This window comes from Entelurus aequoreus, linkage group LG14, assembly GCF_033978785.1.
Source record: "Entelurus aequoreus isolate RoL-2023_Sb linkage group LG14, RoL_Eaeq_v1.1, whole genome shotgun sequence".
Classification (NCBI taxonomy): domain Eukaryota; kingdom Metazoa; phylum Chordata; class Actinopteri; order Syngnathiformes; family Syngnathidae; genus Entelurus; species Entelurus aequoreus.
This window is the reverse complement of record NC_084744.1, coordinates 60,590,369-60,610,914: the sequence shown is the minus strand read 5'-3', so window position 1 is coordinate 60,610,914 and position 20,546 is coordinate 60,590,369. Positions and strand designations below refer to the sequence as shown.

The following is a 20,546-nucleotide window of genomic DNA, read 5'->3' as shown; positions in this document are numbered from 1 at the left end:
AAGCAACGTTTGTAAGTTTTATAATATAACTAAAACAATTCTACAGACACCGTTTGGAAACAATTAATGTATGTAAATAAACATTTACAGAATATTTATGTGTAAATAAGTCATTTCACAACGTAAATGTCTGCGACTTATAGTCCGGTGCGGCTAATATATAGAAAATCATTTGTTTACTTATATACCGGTGTGGTCTATAGTCCGGAAAATAAGCTATATTAAATAATGCATCGCGAGAATGGGCTTGAATGGATTCTGAATTGACTGGTCCACCCCAGGAAGGGGATGGAATGGTTTGGTGCCCAAAGACTCGCACCTTTGGTGGCTTTAAACAGCGACGCTGATCTAGTCCAACCTCAAAGGACGCCACGGATGCTGATCTAGTCCAACCTCGAAGGACGCCACGGATGCTGATCTAGTCCAACCTCAAAGGACGCCACGGATGCTGATCTAGTCCAACCTCAAAGGACGCCACGGATGCTGATCTAGTCCAACCTCAAAGGACGCCACGGATGCTGATCTAGTCCAACCTCAAAGGACGCCACGGATGCTGATCTAGTCCAACCTCAAAGGACGCCACGGATGCTGAGAAGGCGGATCTCGTCCACCCGGTTGCGGTGCAGCTGGAAGGAGGGCGTGACCCAGCGGCCACATGAGCACTGGTCTCCACACCAGCTGAAGGAGCCCAGCTTGGATCCACACTTGGGACACAGCAGCTGCACACACACAGACTGGATTAGCCATACACATGCTAGTATTAGCATTAGCGACTTTACATGGCGAAGTCAACACCTCCAAATTTGGTAATTGAAAAGAATGTTACAATCAAATATAAAATGTTATCATCAAACAATTAACACGCAATAAAAAAAAGGATCGAAAATTGGTTACCGGGAATTGGTACCGTATCGGTTCAAATGTCCCTGAACAGAACTCGCTTTTTTAGAGCGCTGAAGGTGCGCTCATGGTAGATGCTGACACCAACTGGGAGCGTGCGCTGAAATGTTCCAAACCCAAGGAAATGCATATTGCAAGAAGTCTTTTTTCATAAAAACAAAAAAACGCTGCAGCTGTTACATATACTGTAATATTGTACATGGTCATTGGGATTTCTTATATATATTATATACAAATATAAAATAGTATAATAATATATCACTATATATTACATAATGTATATATAATATGTAAATATTACATATATGCTATATTTTATATTGCTACTATGGTACATTTTTAGTCTACTTAATACCTGCATTATCTTTTCCATCCTTACCCTTTCCATCCTTTGTAAGTGATCTACTGTGTGGAACTATTTCCCTTGTGGATCATTAAAGGCCTACTGAAATGACATTTTTTTATTCAAACGGGAATAGCAGATCCATTCTATGTGTCATACTTGATCATTTCGCGATATTGCCATATTTTTGCTGAAAGGATTTAGTAGAGAAAATCGACGATAAAGTTCGCAACTTTTGCTCGCTGATAAAAAAAAGCCTTGCCTCCTGTGACGTCACAGGAGCTAGTATTCCTCACAATTCCCCGTTGTTTACAATGGAGCGAGAGAGATTCGGAGCGAGAAAGTGATGATTACCCCATTAATTTGAGCGAGGATGAAAGATTCGTAGATGAGGAACGTTACAGTGAAGGACTAGAGAGGCAGTGCAGGACGTATCTTTTTTCGCTCTGACCGTAACTTAGGTACAAGCTGGCTCATTGGATTCCACACTCTCTCCTTTTTATATTGTGGATCACGGATTTGTATTTTAAACCATTTTAGATACTATATCCTCTTGAAAATGAGAGTTGAGAACGCGAAATGGACATTCACAGTGACTGAACATGTAAATACACGATTAATAATTCAGCTTTGCGAAGCTAAAAAAACAGAAGCTAACCTAGCTACGTAGCCAACGTGATAGCGTCAGTCTCAAATACAGATAGAAACTAAATAAAATAAAAACCCTGACTGGAAGGATAGACAGAAGACCAATACACGATTAATAATATTCCGCTTGGCGAAGCTAAAAAAAACAGAAGCTAACCTAGCTGCGTAGCCAACGTGATAGCGTCAGTCTCAAATGCAGACAGAAACTAAATTAAAAAAACCCTGACTGGATGGATAGACAGAAGATCAATAATACTATTAAACCATGAACATGTAAATACACGATTAATAATATTCCGCTTGGCGAAGCTAAAAAAACAGAAGCTAACTTAGATGCGGCGGCGGGCGTTGTACGCTTTTGACGACACCCCGGCCGCCATCAGAGTCGGCAAGAAACATATATTTCCCCAAAGTTACGTACGTGACATGCACATATGGACACGCACGTACGGGCAAGCGATCAAATGTTTGGAAGCCAAAGCTGTACTCACCGTAGTGCGTCTGCTATCCTGCTCAAAACACAACACAACCTCCTGGTGTTGGTGTTGCTGTAGTCCGCCGCTCCACCCATCGCACCTACAACTTTCTTCTTTGCAGTCTCCATTGTCCATTAAACAAATTGCAAAAGATTCACCAACACAGATGTCCAGAATACTGTGGAATTTTGTCGAAGAAAACAAGAGGCTTTTCTATCGGGTCCGACGGGGTCCAACCACTTCCGTTGCTTTTGTGACGTCACGCGCATAAATCATATCCAAAGGAGTTTTTCAACCGGAAGTGTGGCGGGAATTTTAAAATGTCACTTTATAAGTTAACCCGGCCGTATTGGCATGTGTTGCAATGTTAAGATTTCATCATTGATATATAAACTATCAGACTGCGTGGTCGCTAGTAGTGGCTTTCAGTAGGCCTTTAAAGTTGGTCTAAGTAGACACCAAAACGTGTCTATTGAATCATTTTAATCACCCTCTTAGGTCATTCAGCAGCTACGACATTATAAAATGATATTGCTGAATCGACCATACGTCTAATATTTGTATTTTTGACACTCCTTATACGTTGACATATACAGTATATACTAGTCCTCTCTCACAGTTATTTATGTCTGCACCTCCTTTTGACACACACTAACCATGGACAATGTCTGTTACACTTCAATGATCTGTGACAATTACACTTTCACACTGATCATTTCCTACTGGGGAATGGTGTGTGTGTGTGTGTGTTCTTGTATTTCTACCCTTCTTGAGACATGAAGAAGGAAAAGTATCTTCCATATGAGGAGGTGTGAACAAGTGATGACATAAAGCAATAACATTGCATCTAATAGACAATGTCTCGTTTGCACCCCTGCTGGTCAAAATGAGGGTGGTCCCGAAAAAAGGAGGGATTTTTCACATTGACTGTTTGTCGCTTTGAAAAGTGCTCCCCCTCTGGCCAACATATGAAATAACAAGTGTGTGTAAGACATTGAAATGTGACCCCCTTGGCCAAAATGTATTTTTTTTTAAATATATAAATATGTATATAGAGACATACTGTAATAACTTGAAGTAAATTAAAAAAATAAAAAAAAGTAAAAAAATAAATTAAATGAATTAAAAGCAGTCTTTTTCTCACAATGTGTCAACTTTTTTTCTTATAAAATTGGGAACAATTTCTCATATTCTTTCCGTTTCTGTAATATTGCAATATTTTCTCGTAAAATGGTTACTTTTTTATGTAAAATTATTACTTTTTAATGCAAAATGGTGACATTTGTCAAATACAATTCTATTCTTTATCACAATATTGCCAATGTTTTTGTTGTTCTTGTAAAATAGTGACATTTTTTTGGAGTAAAATGATGACTTTTGTCATAGTTTTGCCAAGTAAAAGTCCAATTATCATTAAAAATTTTGCAAACATTTTTAAAGTTTTCTTATAAAATTGTGACTTTTTCCGAGTAAAATGACGACTCTTTTCATAAAATTGCCAAAATGTTAAGCTTTTTCTTGTAAAATTGCGACTGTTATTGAGTAAAATTCCAACTTTTATCACAATATTGCACAAATGTTCACTTTTTCTTATAAAATGTTCACTTGCGTTGAGTAAAGTGATGACTTTTATTATAATAACGCCCAAATTCTAAGTTTTTCCTGTGAAATTGTGACTCATTTTTCATAAAAAGCTTTTTAAAATTTGCATAGTATGTATATATTATTAATGTTGTAAATACACTTCTTTATATATCTAGAAAGGCTGGTCCTAAAGAGGGAGGCTTTTTTCTCAGGTCTCAAGAAGGTAACAATTACAAGTGTGTGTGTGTGTGTGTGTGTGTGTGTGTGTGTGTGTGTGTGTGTGTGTGTGTGTGTGTGTGTGTACCTGTCCGTCCATCACACCGAGCAAAGCTTGTTCCATCCACTGCACTGGCTCAATAAAGTATGAGGTACACTCTACTCCTCCTACACAAAGAACATAAAAAGAGTATTTATATCATGTTATGTGTGCAAACGTGGCTACTTGACATATTAACCCTATAACTGCACATCTATCATAAGTGATACAACAGTTTTGGAACCCTCTACATCGTCAATGTAATTAGTTTTGACCCAAGAAGCGAGAGTATCGCATCAGGTGCATGCAGTACAGGTAACGTCCACATGGGGGCAGTAGTTGACTTATTAAAAGGGCTGTAGTGATCCTGCAAGATTGCCACAAAGAAGAAAATAGAAACATCTGATTTTTGAAGAGAAACTTCGCCAAATTTGAAAAGGATGAGGGGAAAAAACTTGTATTTTTTTACTGAGGCATTATTATGAACAGTTAATTTATCGATGCAATGTGAAATTACTTCATATTTTATATTCAAACTGTGTTGAAAGTGTGTAGCAGGTATAAAATGTAATGTAACTAAATGAGTCAATTGGCATTTTATTGCATTATAAATATTATCAAGCAAAATATAGTCTTTAGATTGTTCAAATAATGTTTACATTATCCAACATGGTATATGTAGAGGTAAAATATACATATCCAATTTGCTGTATTATTTAGTGGTGATAATAAACTGCAGCTTTCTGATTTCTATGAGAGAAAAAATCACAAACAAACAAAAATACATAATTATGTTGAGTTTTTGTAAGTTTTTTGTAGATGGCAGATTATTCTGACATTGAAGATGATAAAGAAAGTAAACCCAAGTGATGTGGAGCAGCTGGGTAATGATGATGATGACAAATGTTCTTTTTGTGTTTGCAAATAACATGATTAAAATTATGTTTTGGTTTCTTATAAAAAAATTACATTTTGTGGGTCAAATTTGATGTAAACTCAAAATCGTATATGGAAATAATTTCTTGTAAAACAAAAATAAACAATGATGTGTTCAGAAGGGCCAAGAAAAGTTCCAGTTTCACATAACTGGAATGTTCTGTCAATAAATTATTGGTTCAGACTTCACAGGGTTATCATCTTAAGAGAATAAACACAATCGATCATCATCACTAAGCAGAAAAAAAAAGCTGCCAGGCAAGAATTATTTAGCAAATATGTGCTAATGCAACCAGGGTTTAAATATAATTGAGTATTGAGACAGCCAGGTGTTCCTACCTGGCACAGTACTGGACTTCTTGTGGGCGAAGGCGGACGCTCCTTCTCCTACTGGGTGACTGAGGAGGCTGCAGCTGCGGAACAGACTTCTTCTGCACAGCACAGGTGAGAGCATGCAGTAAGAGGACAGCACAGGTGAGAGCATGCGGTAAGAGGACAGCACAGGTGAGATGATGCAGTAAGAGGAAGGACAGGTGAGATGATGCAGTAAGAGGACAGCACAGGTGAGAGCATGCAGTAAGAGGACAGCACAGGTGAGATGATGCAGTAAGAGGAAGGACAGGTGAGATGAAGCAGTAAGAGGAAGGACAGGTGAGATGATGCAGTAAGAGGACGGCACAGGTGAGATGATGCAGTAAGAGGACAGCACAGGTGAGATGATGCAGTAAGAGGACAGCACAGGTGAGATGATGCAGTAAGAGGACAGCACAGGTGAGATGATGCAGTAAGAGGACAGCACAGGTGAGATGATGCAGTAAGAGGAAGGACAGGTGAGATGAAGCAGTAAGAGGAAGGACAGGTGAGATGATGCAGTAAGAGGACGGCACAGGTGAGATGATGCAGTAAGAGGACAGCACAGGTGAGATGATGCAGTAAGAGGACAGCACAGGTGAGATGATGCAGTAAGAGGACAGCACAGGTGAGATGATGCAGTAAGAGGACAGCACAGGTGAGATGATGCAGTAAGAGGAAGGACAGGTGAGATGAAGCAGTAAGAGGACAGCACAGGTGAGATGATGCAGTAAGAGGACAGCACAGGTGAGATGATGCAGTAAGAGGACAGCACAGGTGAGATGAAGCAGTAGAAGGAAGGATTGAGGTGATGTAACTTGGGCTGTGTTCAAGGACTGCTTAGATTGGGCCCACACTCCAATCTGTGGCCATCTTTTAAGGGAGATTGTGATGCTAGTAGTACACTGACTGCTCACTAGGTGTCACTATAATGTCTCGGGATGTCAACCTAGCAGCTATAAGGAGATTATTTCAAATACTTACAATATTTTAGACCTCATACTCTGATAAACAAACATTGTAGAGATTGGATTGTTGGCTGCAACAAGACATCATACTTGACTAAATAGAGTATTGAAAGTTTCTGTATGTGATCATTACCTTTGCTAACAAAAAGAGAGTGACCGCCCTTGACTTTTTACTTGTTAATGGACAATTGTAACCTAATTGTTTCCTCCAATAAATTGATAAAAACACCTTTTTTTCTCCCATGTTCAACAGTTTAAGACATGACATGATTCAGGTTAATGGGTACAAACAACATGGGTGCAGTTATGTCAAAGGTTAACAGTTGTGAGAGATAGACTAGTTGCATCAGGTGTTCAGTTCATTTACGTCAGGCAGCTCTCAAAATGCCCAGTAAGGAAGGAATAAAAAAAACAAGACAATGGGAACAATGACAGGCTGTTGGGACAAAATGTAGCAAGCGACACAACTTCTTTAGGTAGTTTCATGTCATGGTTTGAGTGCTAAATGAGTCCACGGTTTGCCCTCCAAACTCAGCACCTGTCAGTGTTGTTTATGTGCTGTATCGTGAATGTAATAATAATAATAGATTTTATTTGTAAAAAGCACTTTACATTGAGTAAACAATCTCAAAGTGCTACAGTGTATTAAAAAAATAAAGATGATAAAAAAAATAAAAACTAGAACAGCCAAATAGCTATATCTAGTATGCATATATCTAAAAAAAAAGGCTTTTTTAAAAAGAAGGGTTTTTAAGCCTTTCTTAAAAGCATCCACAGTCTGTGGTGCCCTCAGGTGGTCAGGGAGAGCGTTCCCCAGACTGGGAGCGGCGGAACAGAAAGCCCGGTCTCCCAATGTTTGTGGGGATTCCTGCCTGTCAACTCACATGGATTTGCTTACTTTTTTCTAAACGTTGAACATAAGTCGCTGATGTAAACAATAATGGAATGAAAATTGCATGGCGTTTTGTATGGGCGCAGTTGGGTGTTCCAACAGGACAATGACCCCAAACTAGGGGTGTAACGGTACGTGTATTTGTATTCAACCGTTTCGGTACGGGGGTTACGGTTCGGTTCGGAGGTGTACCAAACGAGTTTCCACACGGACATATTAAGTAGCGTAACTCACGTTGTGTAAACAATGCACACCGAGGCACAACACACGGCATGCTAGCAGCTAACGGGCTAGGATAGACTGACCATACGTCCTCTTTTCACCGGACATGTCCTCTTTTGCGGAGCTTTCAGGGCGGACTTTCTTAAATGCCTCAAATGTTCGGCATTTTGAGTTAGGGTTGCGTGTATTAACAATGTACGTTCAGGGTTAAGAAGGGGTTAAAAACAAAACAAACAGCAGCATTGGTGAGGGAGGGGCAGAGACAGAGAGAGAGAGAGAGAGAGAGTTATGATAAACGTGCATGCGTCGCCAGGCTCTGCTTTTTATCCATAGATTTATCACATGTAAGTTGTTATTATCTATAGCAGGGGTGTCAAAAGTGTGCCCCGGAGGCCATTTGCGGCCCACAGCTAATGTTTTAAAGGCCCACGGCACATTCTAAAAATACTATTTAAAATAAACAAAAACATAACACAAGTGAAATAAAAAAGCTTGAAGGTTAAATGTCATTTAGTTGCAATGTTGACTAATAAAACAAAGCTGTTGTTTTTTTTCTTTCAAACTGTCATTGCTCAAAACATAATATTGAATCAAAATCAATGTTATTATGAATTATTGACCTATCCAAGGTTCCGATTACTTCACATCAAATATTACACTAAGAAAAATATTTTTGCTGGAAGATTTTGCAAATTTGGTAAATAAATAACCCAAAAAATGTATATTTTGTTGTTTTCTTACTGTACCGAAAATTAACCGAACTGTGACCTCTAAACCGAGGTACGTACCGGTTTGGAGGTGTGTATATATATATATATATATATATATATATATATATATATATATATATATATATATAAAAAAAAAATATATATATATATATATATATATATATATATATATATATATATATATATATATATATATATATACACATATATATATATATATATATATATATACATATATATATATATATATATATATATATATATATATATATATATATATATATATATATTTAAAAAAAAAATATATATATATATATATATATATATATATATTTAAAAAAAAAATATATATATATATATATACATATATATATATATACCATATTTCCTTGAATTGTTGCCAGGAATATAGTATTCGCCTGCCTAGAATTACAGCCGGATCAAACTCGTTTCGCAAAATAATTAGCGCATGCTTGGCACTTCCGCTGGGTCAAATATGAGTCATTAAATGACTCCCGCCTCCTGGTGGTAGAGGGCGCTAGTGATCCTTCTTTGCGACTACCAGTACTGCAGAAGACCGGTGCTGCAGAAGAAGACAAACAGCGAGCGTGAGCAGCGATCGTTTGCTTGCACTTTTACCATGGAGGATTACATATCTAAAATAAAACAGTTTTCTAAACTGGACTTTCAATCGAAGCAGGAGGTAATAATTAAAGGAATATCTCCAGAGACTTTTAAAACTGAAGAAAGATAAGGAAGACTGCCTTTGATCAGAAGCAGCTGCACATGGACAACATTTATAAGTAAAGGTAAGACCATAATGATGTTTTTTTTATTAAATGTGCTTTTCATGATAAGGTAAGCGCCGGAGTGAGAAGAGGTTTTAAAATAATTAGCGCATGCTTGCCCATCCCGCATGCTTTTGGTATGCGCAGGAGTGAGAAGAGGTTTTAAATTAATTAGCGCCCCTGCAGCTATTCAAGGAAATACGGTGTATATATATATATATATATATATATATATATATATACATATATATATATATATATATATATATATATATATATATATATATATATATATGTACACACACACACACACACACACACACACACACACACATATAACGGAACTTAACTCCGCCTCCTTAGGGGGGGGGTTGATGTCTGACTCCTGGAACCTTCCAACAGTCCTAATAGCACCATGTGACTGACCTGCACTTCCTGCATCGATAGGAGGCTTCAGAAGAGCTGCAGTGGGCGGGGTCTGCTGCAAACACCTCCCTGGGCACCTGCTGCATTTCTGCACACACACACACACACACACACACACACACACACACACACACACACACACACACACACACACACACACACACACACACACACACACACACACACACACACACACACACACACACACACACACACACACTTAGTATGAAGACAGTTGTGGGAACAAGCATCTTCCAAACAGGACATGTACTGACCAGGATATTTCTGTGTGATCATGGTCAGTCTGTATTGTTTATAAAGTGGACTGCAGGTGTCCACTTCACAACACATGGACTGGTAGAGACACAGCTGCTCCTCAAAGCCACTGTTCACCCTGAAACACACCACATACCCTCAATTCCGGCCGATAAGCCGCTACCTTTTTTTCCCCACGCTTGGAACCCTGCGGCTCATAAAACAGTGCAGCAATATTATGGATTTTTCCTCACTGATGGCAATAATGCAAATAGTTAAAATAGAACAAATATGTTGAGTTTTTGTTTCTGCTATTGAGCCATCTTTTGGACGAGCTTGCTCACTCAAAATGTACTTCCTGTTTTAATACCTTCAACCGAAAGTAAAACCGTCCATAGCGTTTCTGCTCCAAAGGTTTCTTCACTCATCACTCCAAGCAACGTTTGTAAGCTTTACAATATAACTAAAACTATTCTTACTTACTAAGGTGTCCCATGTGTGATGTATGTAGGAGTGTTTTCATGCATTTTAGGGACCGAGTCCCTTTGGGACAGAGGACCCTATTGTATTGCTAGCATTTTATTATTATACCGCCGCCTCTTTGAGCTGTAATTTGACCCCCTTAACATGCTTCAAAACACACCAAATTGGACACACACATCAGGACTGCCGTAAATTGCGATCTAATCAAAAAAACCCAACCCCAAAACTCAAAATTGCGCTCTAGCGCCCCCTAGGAAGAAAACACAGACAAAACTGTCTCTAACTCCCAGTAGGAATGTCGTAGAGACATGAAACAAAGACCTAGATTTCATACACTGACAACCCCCAGCAAAAATCAACAGGAAGTTTGCAATTCCCCCTTCAAAACAAAAGTTGAGTAAAAACTGTCACCTTTTTTCAAACATGATCTCCTCTGAGCGCGTTTGTCGTGTCGGCTTCAAACTAGCACAGGAGAGAGATTGAACCCTTCTGATTAAAAGTTGATGAAAGAGTTTTATTTACTGCTCCGGTTTGGATTTTATGAGCCCTCAAAGTTGGTCCCGTCCATCGCTGCTTGCAGCTTTAATTATATGTGCTATTGTAATGTAATGACGCCAGCGTCGTTAGCATTAGCTAATATGCTAACATGTTTACAAGTGTCTGTGTTAGTATTATTAACTTACAATGACATTCTTTTTGTATAGTTTCACTTTCACAAATTCCTCAGTAAATTCACCAAAAGGTCAGCGTGGAGTTATTGAGTCTGATAGCTGATTGGAGAGCTAGCTTGCGCAGCTAGTGGGTCCATGACCATGACTTCTGTTTTGTTTGATCAGCCGTTTTACTGCCGTTTTACAGACAGCGTTTGGAAACAATTGAAGTATGTAAATAAACATTTACAGAATATTTCTGTGTAAATAACTCATTTCTCAACATACACTGTATATCTGCGACTAATAGTCTGGTGCCCCTTTTATATGGAAATATAATTTTTTTCTTGTAAAATGTAGTGGGTGCAGCTTATATACTGGTGCACTCTATAGTCCAGCACATAGAACTATTAGTATGTGTACACAAACAGACTTACTGCACATCCTGCTTGACAGTCTTCAGTCTGCTGTAAGCCTCCACAAAGTCCAGCTGGTATGTCTTCATCAGGTAAGCGGTCACAATGGTGGCACTGCGACTACGTCCAGCCTGGCTGAAACAAAACACAGCAGGTGTGTTTACACATGAACTCAAAGCTCCTCCCACTCTACTTCAGGCTGTGACCAATCACTAAATAATAATTGGCATGTGTATTATTCAAATGTGAAAAGTAGCGCTGTGAATGTTTGAGAACCACACCATTCAACTACATTCTTGGGGTAACCATTTCATTCAGTATCCATTCTTGACTCAAAATTAATACTTTTATAATAACATTGAAGGCCAGTTCTATGATGAACTACATTCCTCCATATGATAGATGAACAGCTGTGATAAATGTTTATATTACTTCAAAGAAAACTGCTTTTGTTGAATAAAATTCTAGTCAAACATTTAATAAAGTCAAATACAAATAAGACAACAAAGGAAATATCCAACACTTCTTAAGCGGCTGGACAGGACAAATTGATTTATTTTTTATAAATTGATTATGAATTCTATGGAGTGAATTACTGCCAAAATTCCACAAACTCAAAAATGTTCCACAAACTCAGAAAAATGCTTCACAAACTTGAAAAAATGTTGCACAAACTAAAATGTTTAAAAAAACATTTTTATTTGCATTTGTGAACATTTTTATGAAGTTTGTGAAATTACTGGCAAAATTCCACAAACTCAAAAAAATGTTTGACAAAATGAAACATTTTTAACAAACAATTTTTTTGCATTTGTGAAAAAAAATTGAAGTTTGTGAAATTACTGCCAAAATTCCACAAACTCAAGAAATGTTTCATAAACTCAAAAAAATGTTTAACAAACTTTTTTTTTTTTGCATTTGTGAAACATTTTTTTGAGTTTGTGAAATTACTGCCAAAACTCCACAAACTCAAAAATGTTTCACACACTCAAAAACATGTTTCACACACTCAAATTTTTTTTTCACAAACTCAAAAAAAGTGTTCCTCAAACAAAAAGAAAATGTTCCACAAAGTAAAAAAAATGTTTAACAAACATTTTTTTTGCATTTGTGAAACATTTTTTTCCAATTGTGAAACATTTTTGAGTTTGTGAAATTACTGCCAAAACTCAAACTCAAAAATGTTTCACAAACTCAAAAAAATGTTTCACGAACTCAAAAAATGTTTACCAAACTTTTTTTTTTTTTGCATTTGTGAAATTTTTTTTTTGAGTTTGTGAAATTACGGCCAAAATTCCACAAACTCAAAAAATGTTTCATGAACTAAAAAAAGGTTTCACAAACATTTTTTTCCAATTGCGAAACATTTTTGAGTTTGTGAAATTACTGCCAAAACTCCACAAACTCAAAAATGATTCACAAGCTCAAAAAAAGTTTCACAAACTCAAAAAAAGTGTTCCTCAAACAAAAAGAAAATGTTCCACAAAGTAAAAAAATGTTTAACAAACATTTTTTTTTGCATTTGTGAAACATTTTTTTCCAATTGTGAAACATTTTTGAGTTTGTGAAATTACTGCCAAAACTCAAACTCAAAAATGTTTCACAAACTCAAAAATGTTTCACGAACTCAAAAAATGTTTACCAAACTTTTTTTTTTTTTTGCATATGTGAAAATTTTTTTTTGAGTTTGTGAAATTACGGCCAAAATTCCACAAACTCAAAAAATGTTTCATGAACTAAAAAAAGGTTTCACAAACATTTTTTTCCAATTGTGAAACATTTTTGAGTTTGTGAAATTACTGCCAAAACTCCACAAACTCAAAAATGTTTCACAAACTCAAAAAAAGTTTCACAAACTCAAAAAAATGTTCCTCAAACTAAAAAAAAGTTTTTTTGCATTTGTGAATTTTTTTTTAGAGTTTGTGAAATTATTGCCAAAATTCCACAAACTCAAAAAAATGTTTCACAAACTTAAAAATGTTTCACAAACATTTGTTTCCAATTGTGAAACATTTTTGAGTTTGTGAAATTACTGTCAAAACTCCAAACTCAAAAATGTTTCACAAACTCAAAAAAAATATTCCTCAAACTAAAAAAATGTTTTGCTAACATTTTTTTTTGCATTTGTGAAAATGTTTTTTGAATTTGTGAAATTACCGCAAAAATTCCACAAACTCAAAAAAATGTTTTACAAACTCAAAAAAAAAAGTTCCACAAACTAAAAAAATGTTTACCAAACATTTATTTTTTGCATTTGTGAAAATTTTTTTTGAGTTTGTGAAATTACGGCCAAAATTCCACAAACTCAAAAAATGTTTCACAAACTAAAACAAGGTTTCACAAACATTTTTTTTCCAATTGTGAAACATTTTTGAGTTTGTGAAATTACTGCCAAAACTCCACAAACTCAAAAATGTTTCACAAACTCAAAAAAATGTTTCACAAACTCAAAAAAAAATATTCCTGAAACTAAAAAAATGTTTAGCTAACATTTTTTTTTGCATTTGTGAAAATTGTTTTTGAATTTGTGAAATTACCGCAAAAATTCCACAAACTCAAATTTTTTTTTCACAAACTTCAAAATGTTTCACAAACTCAAAAAATGTTTCCACAAACTCAAAAAAATGTTTACAATTTTTTTTAGCATTTGTAGAAAAAAAAATGAGTTTGTGAAATTATTGCCAAAATTCCACAAACTAAAAAAAATGTTTCACAAACTCAAAAAATGTTTCCACAAACTCAAAAAAATGTTTACAATTTTTTTTGGCATTTGTGGAAAAAAAAATTTAGTTTGTGAAATTATTGCCAAAATTCCACAAACTCAAAAAAATGTTTCACAAACTCAAAAAAATGTTCCATAAACTAAAACGTTGTTTTCCACAAACTAAAAAAATGTTTAACATTTTTTTTTTTTTTTTTGCATTTGTGAACATTTTTTTTGAGTTTGTGAAATTACTGCCAAAATTCCGGAGACTCAAAAAATGTTTAACAAACTAAAAAAAGGTTTCACAAAAAATGTTTTTCCAATTGTGAAACATTTTTGAGTTTGTGGAATTGCTGCCAAAACTCCAAAAAAGTAAAGTAATTTCACAAACTCAAAAAAATGTTTCACAAACTTAAAAAAGTTTCACAAACATTTGTTTCCAATTGTGAAACATTTTTGAGTTTGTGAAATGACTGTCAAAACTCCAAACTCAAAAATGTTTCACAAACTCAAAAAAAATATTCCTCAAACTAAACCAGCTAACATTTTTTACCAGTAATTAGTAATGATGCCAGATGTGTTAGCAGTAATGATGCCAGATGTGTCACCAGTAATGATGCCAGATGTGTTAGCAGTAATGATGCCAGATGTGTCACCAGTAATGATGCCAGATGTGTTAGCAGTAATGATGCCAGATGTGTTAGCAGTAATTATTCCAGATGTGTTAGCAGTAATAATGCCAGATGTGTTACCAGTAATTAGTCCAGATGTGTTAGCAGTAATGATGCCAGATGTGTTACCAGTAATTAGTCCAGATGTGTTACCAGTAATTAGTCCAGATGTGTTAGCAGTAATGATGCCAGATGTGTTACCAGTAATTAGTCCAGATGTGTTAGTAGTAATGATGCCAGATGTGTTACCAGTAATTAGTCCAGATGTGTTACCAGTAATTAGTCCAGATGTGTTAGCAGTAATGATGCCAGATGTGTTACCAGTAATTAGTCCAGATGTGTTACCAGTAATTAGTCCAGATGTGTTAGCAGTAATGATGCCAGATGTGTTAGCAGTAATTATTCCAGATGTGTTAGCAGTAATGATGCCAGATGTGTTACCAGTAATTAGTCCAGATGTGTTAGTAGTAATGATGCCAGATGTGTTAGAAGTAATTAGTCCAGGTGTGTTAGCAGTAATTAGTCCAGATGTGTTAGTAATGATGCCAGATGTGTTACCAGTGGACGAGTGCGGCGCCGCCTGCCTTCACTGCTTCCTGGATGAACAGGAAGCAGGCGTCCATGTGGCTCAAGAGGTCAGAGGTCACCTGGTCCAGGACATTGACCCACTTAGTGCAGTAGTCCGAGGGCACAGGTCCAGGGTCCACAGAGTCCACAGACAGGATGTGCGTGATGGAGGCAGCGGCCAAGGCTGCCTCATCATGGAGGTCAGCCGCCGTGCCGATGAACACGCCGGGATCCACCAGAAGCATGACGTCACGCCGATGACGTCACACGGTGGGACCTGGCGGGAGAAGAGAGTCTTGATGAAAGTGACTCCAGTTCTACCTTTTACACACTTCCTCATGCTCGGAATCTTTTCATTAAATGATATTAAATGCTTGTAATGTTTTGTAATTGATGTATTATTTTGTATCATAACCTGTTGAATGTGTACTAAAATGAGCTATTGTGCTAACTCCGGCATATTTACGTTGTTGCTATGTGGATGAATATGAATTGTCATAATTCAAATAAATACATCAATTAATTAATTCATCAAGATTATTTACCAACAAGTAAATAATGACGTGATTTAGCTGGAACTGTGTTTAAACTTAACATAACAAAATGAAGGCGTATTAAAGGAAGTCAACTCGACAAAAAACAACTCACCTTGTTAGAAAGCACCTTCTCAAGTTATAATTGTATATTCAAATATTATAATTGTATATTCAAATATTATATTAAAAGAATATTTTCAAGCAAGCAAACGCTTGTGTTGTCGAAGTCTTTGGCTCGTCTTTACTAGGAGTCCGGGTAGACACACAGACCCTAGATATATGGTTCCGCGCACAAAGGTGCTATAAGTCCGGGTAGACACACAGACCATATGAGTCCGGGTAGACACACAGACCGTAGATATATGGTTCCGCGCACAAAGGTTCTATGAGTCCGGGTAGACACACAGACCGTAGATATATGGTTCCGCGCACAAAGGTTCTATGAGTCCGGGTAAACACTTAGACCGTAGATATATAGTTCCGCCGGCTCCTTGTTATGGTTCTTATTTCCAGTTTCCCAGCCAGGGTATCCAGGATTATTGAATTTGTCTTTTGTTTTTCGTGACTCATAGAACATAAACTTCAATAGTCCACTTTCCTTCAAACTACAATACAAATGAACAAATACAAACAATTTGGAATAAATGTTTGACGACACAGTCAAGTTGAATTAGTACAATGCAAAGTACAGTAAGTCAAAGAAGTGAATTGCACCCTGCACTGGTCACATGTTATCTTCCTGATTGCAATCATTCATTACAGTACACATTTAATAAATAAAGCCTTACAGTAAGTACAGTAGCAATGTGAGTTGTGCATCATTTTGAACTTTATTATACATGCCAGGTGTCAAACTCAAGGGGGCCAGACCTCAACTTATTTGGCCCTTGTGAGCCTGGAAATAAAATGTGTTAATAAAGTAATTTTATTAAGACCCTGTTCCACAATAAAGGACTGTTAGAATAATTATGTATAAGTTATCACACAACTCTTATGCTTAAAGGCCGTTGCTATGGTTGTTATCAATTGTGCTGAAGTTGTACTTTTCTATCTGTGCAAAGCAGCCGAGGACGGACATCGAGTACCTCGACGCAGACAAAACGGAGACAGGGCGAGATCACGAGTGCCAGCACATTTCCATTCTGAATAATCACGTATTGTGTCGACTGGGGCTGCTGGCATTACCCCTCCCTTCAGCAGCAGCCTCAGTGATGGTAACTAGGGACCTCCCGAATAAATAGAGGAGCACGTGGGGCTGTACCTTAGAGCGTAGGAGGAAACTGTAACTGAGTGTGCAGCCCAATACGTCTCTCCTCATGAGCAAAATTCAACTCTGTCTCGGCCTGATTCCTTCTTCTTGTCTTGTGCAATAGAAAAAAGGTTTCACAAAAAATGTTTTTTCCAATTGTGAAACATTTTTGAGTTTGTGGAATTACTGCCAAAACTCAAAAAAAAAAAAAAAAAAAAACATTTCACAAACTCAGAAAAATGTTTCACAAACTTAAAAATGTTTCACAAACTCAAAAAAATGTTCCATAAACTAAAACGTTGTTTTCCACAAAATAAAAAAATGTTTAACTTTTTTTTTTTTTGCATTTGTGAACATTTTTTTTGAGTTTGTGAAATTACTGCCAAAATTCCACAAACTCAAAAAATGTTTCACAAACTCAAAAAAGGTTTCACAAAAAATGTTTTTCCAATTGTGAAACATTTTTGAGTTTGTGGAATTGCTGCCAAAACTCCAAAAATTAAAAAAAACAACATTTCACAAACTCAGAAAAATGTTTCACAAACCCAAAAATGATTTTGTTTTGCATTCGTGAAACATTTTTTTGACTTTGTGGAGTTTTTCCAGTAATTTCACTCCATAGAATGGTTACAAATAAAATAACACCTCTAGTCACTTTGCTGTTGACTTTGTAGTCTCGGAGTTGCAACTTCCATTAAAACATCACATAGTGATGCAGTCAACTTATTATTATATCTATATTTTATACTATTGTTGTAAGGCATAATCACGTATTGTGTCGACTGGGGCTGCTGGCATTACCCCTCCCTTCAGAAGCAGCCTCAGTGATGGTAACTAGGGACCTCCCGAATAAATAGAGGAGCATGTGGGGCTGTACCTTAGAGCGTAAGGTGAAACTGTAACTGAGTGTGCAGCCCAATACGTCTCTCCTCATGAGCAAAATTCAACTCTGTCTCGGCCTGATTCCTTCTTCGTGTCTTGTGCAATAGACAGTTCCGTGTTTCAACCCGACAAGGACCTGTTTCACAATAAAGGACCCTGTATCAAAATAAAGGACCTGTTTCAGTCTAACGGTTTTCTCAGCATTCATCTTTATTTCAACAAGAAAGTATTAATCCAGAGCAAGAATAAGAAAAAACAGGACTGGAGTGTCTAAGAAGTATTCCCTCTGCCAGTTCCTCCTCTTGATCGACCGAAGGTTCCTGGAAAGACGAGCAGAGGATTTAGAGCAAGTCCCACAATACTGACCAACACAGTAGCCAAGTAGGCCGAGGTAATCATTAAAACCAAGCATATTCAACAATTGGCCACTGTCACACTACACAGTTTGAACGGTAACACTGTGTCTAATGAAGTCATTCACAGTTTGACAATCCCTGATTTAGAGCAGAGAAATGTTACATGACATTTGAGGGTACTTTCATTATTAATACTACAACAGGAAGATAATTATTGACACTCCACTTAAGGGAGGACTTCACGTTCCTTCTTTTTCCCCTTGCGACTACCGAGACTCTTCTGATGGCGGCAGTGCGTCAAAGAAAAGCAAAGAAAGGACTGCGGACTCCTGCAAGACCAGCAGCCTAAGCCGTGTTGTTACCTCTGCGACTTATCAACACTCTGCCTCCCCTGTACCCCCTGCTGGGCATCACAGCACGCCTCGGGGTCACACTGCTGCTGTCTGAAACACACAACATCAGCGCTCAGACGGACGGGATCGCACACATTGGATCTATTTCATCACGTCTGGAAAAAGTACGTTTCTGACACTTTGAACCCCGCGGCTTATAAGACGGTGCGGCTCATTTGTTGGATTGTTCTCCCATAACAGTCATAATAAAAATAGTAAATAAAAACAACAAGTAAACACACAAGTTTCTTCCTTCTATTTCCAGCTAGTGTTTTTATGTGCTTCATAAATGCATGTTTAATAAACAAAACATTGCATGAAGCAAAGCAATGGTCATGTTTAAAGAACTAAAAAGGTGACATTTATATGTCTAAGCTACACTTATTGAAGATAAAAACTTACATCTGTAATTATTGCCATTAGTTTTGAGTCAACTACAATCCAAATGCGATTAATCATGATTACTGTAAATATAAGACATTACTTTGTTCCTTTTGGATGATTTATGCATTTTTCTTGACTGACGACCATAACACTTTGTGTTCAACTGATAGTTTTCACTAAACACCGTCAGAGACACTGAAAAGGTGTGTAGGTGTTTGTGCTATGGCGCCATCTTTTGGACGAGTCCGCTCACTGCAGGGTGAACACCTGCAGTATTTGTTTTTCTTTGGCTTCTGTTTTGTTTGATCAGCCATTTTACTGCCTTGTTACAGACACTGTTTTGAAACCATTAAAAAAGGTATGTAAATAAACATTTATAGAAAATGATTGTGTAAATAAGTCATTTCACAAGGTATATAGCTGCGGCTTATAGTCCGGTTTTCATCTAAAATGTAGTGGGTGTGGCCTTTATACCGGTTTGCTCTATAGTCTAGAAAATACGGTAGTTATACAAAAAGGCCAGCTTGTTGCTGTACATGTATAATGTATTTATATTATTCACATGTGAATAATGCTGTATAATAGACTGTATTTATATTATTCACATGTGAATAATGCTGTATAATAGACTGTATTTATATTATTCACATGTGAATAATGCTGTATAATAGAATGTATTTATATTATTCACATGTGAATAATGCTGTATAATAGACTGTATTTATATTATTCACATGTGAATAATGCTGTATAATAGACTGTATTTATATTATTCACATGTGAATAATGCTGTATAATAGACTGTATTTATGTTATTCACATGTGACTAATGCTGTATAATAGACTGTATTTATATTATTCACATGTGAATAATGCTGTATAATAGACTGTATTTATATTATTCACATGTGAATAATGCTGTATAATAGACTGTATTTATATTATTCACATGTGAATAATGCTGTATAATAGACTGTATTTATATTATTCACATGTGAATAATGCTGTATAATAGACTGTATTTATGTTATTCACATGTGAATAATGCTGTATAATAGACTGTATTTATATTATTCACATGTGAATAATGCTGTATAATAGACTGTATTTATGTTATTCACATGTGAATAATGCTGTATAATAGACTGTATTTATATTATTCACATGTGAATAATGCTGTATAATAGACTGTATTTATATTATTCACATGTGAATAATGCTGTATAATAGACTGTATTTATATTATTCACATGTGAATAATGCTGTATAATAGACTGTATTTATGTTATTCACATGTGACTAATGCTGTATAATAGACTGTATTTATATTATTCACATGTGAATAATGCTGTATAATAGACTGTATTTATATTATTCACATGTGAATAATGCTGTATAATAGACTGTATTTATATTATTCACATGTGAATAATGCTGTATAATAGACTGTATTTATATTATTCACATGTGAATAATGCTG

General features: G+C 36.3%; 1 protein-coding gene and 1 pseudogene across 1 annotated transcript in view; both read right to left on the bottom strand.

The window, feature by feature from the left end:
• dusp12 (dual specificity phosphatase 12) overlaps positions 1-16,079 on the bottom strand; it is a 16,671-nt gene extending 592 nt beyond the window's left edge. The window contains exons 1-9 of the mRNA XM_062070388.1: positions 15,916-16,079; positions 15,259-15,544; positions 11,347-11,460; positions 9,797-9,915; positions 9,522-9,609; positions 5,483-5,574; positions 4,256-4,335; positions 569-719; positions 1-393 (exon numbers count right to left, since the gene is read on the bottom strand). The exon at positions 1-393 is cut by the window's left edge and continues 592 nt beyond it. Coding sequence (XP_061926372.1) covers positions 570-719; positions 4,256-4,335; positions 5,483-5,574; positions 9,522-9,609; positions 9,797-9,915; positions 11,347-11,460; positions 15,259-15,512 — 897 coding nt within the window. The 5' untranslated portion in view covers positions 15,513-15,544; positions 15,916-16,079 and the 3' untranslated portion in view covers positions 1-393; position 569. The remainder of the gene's footprint in view (positions 394-568; positions 720-4,255; positions 4,336-5,482; positions 5,575-9,521; positions 9,610-9,796; positions 9,916-11,346; positions 11,461-15,258; positions 15,545-15,915) is intronic.
• A 2,038-nt stretch (positions 16,080-18,117) lies between these two features.
• LOC133664312 (nucleoprotein TPR-like) overlaps positions 18,118-20,546 on the bottom strand; it is a 104,540-nt pseudogene continuing 102,111 nt past the window's right edge.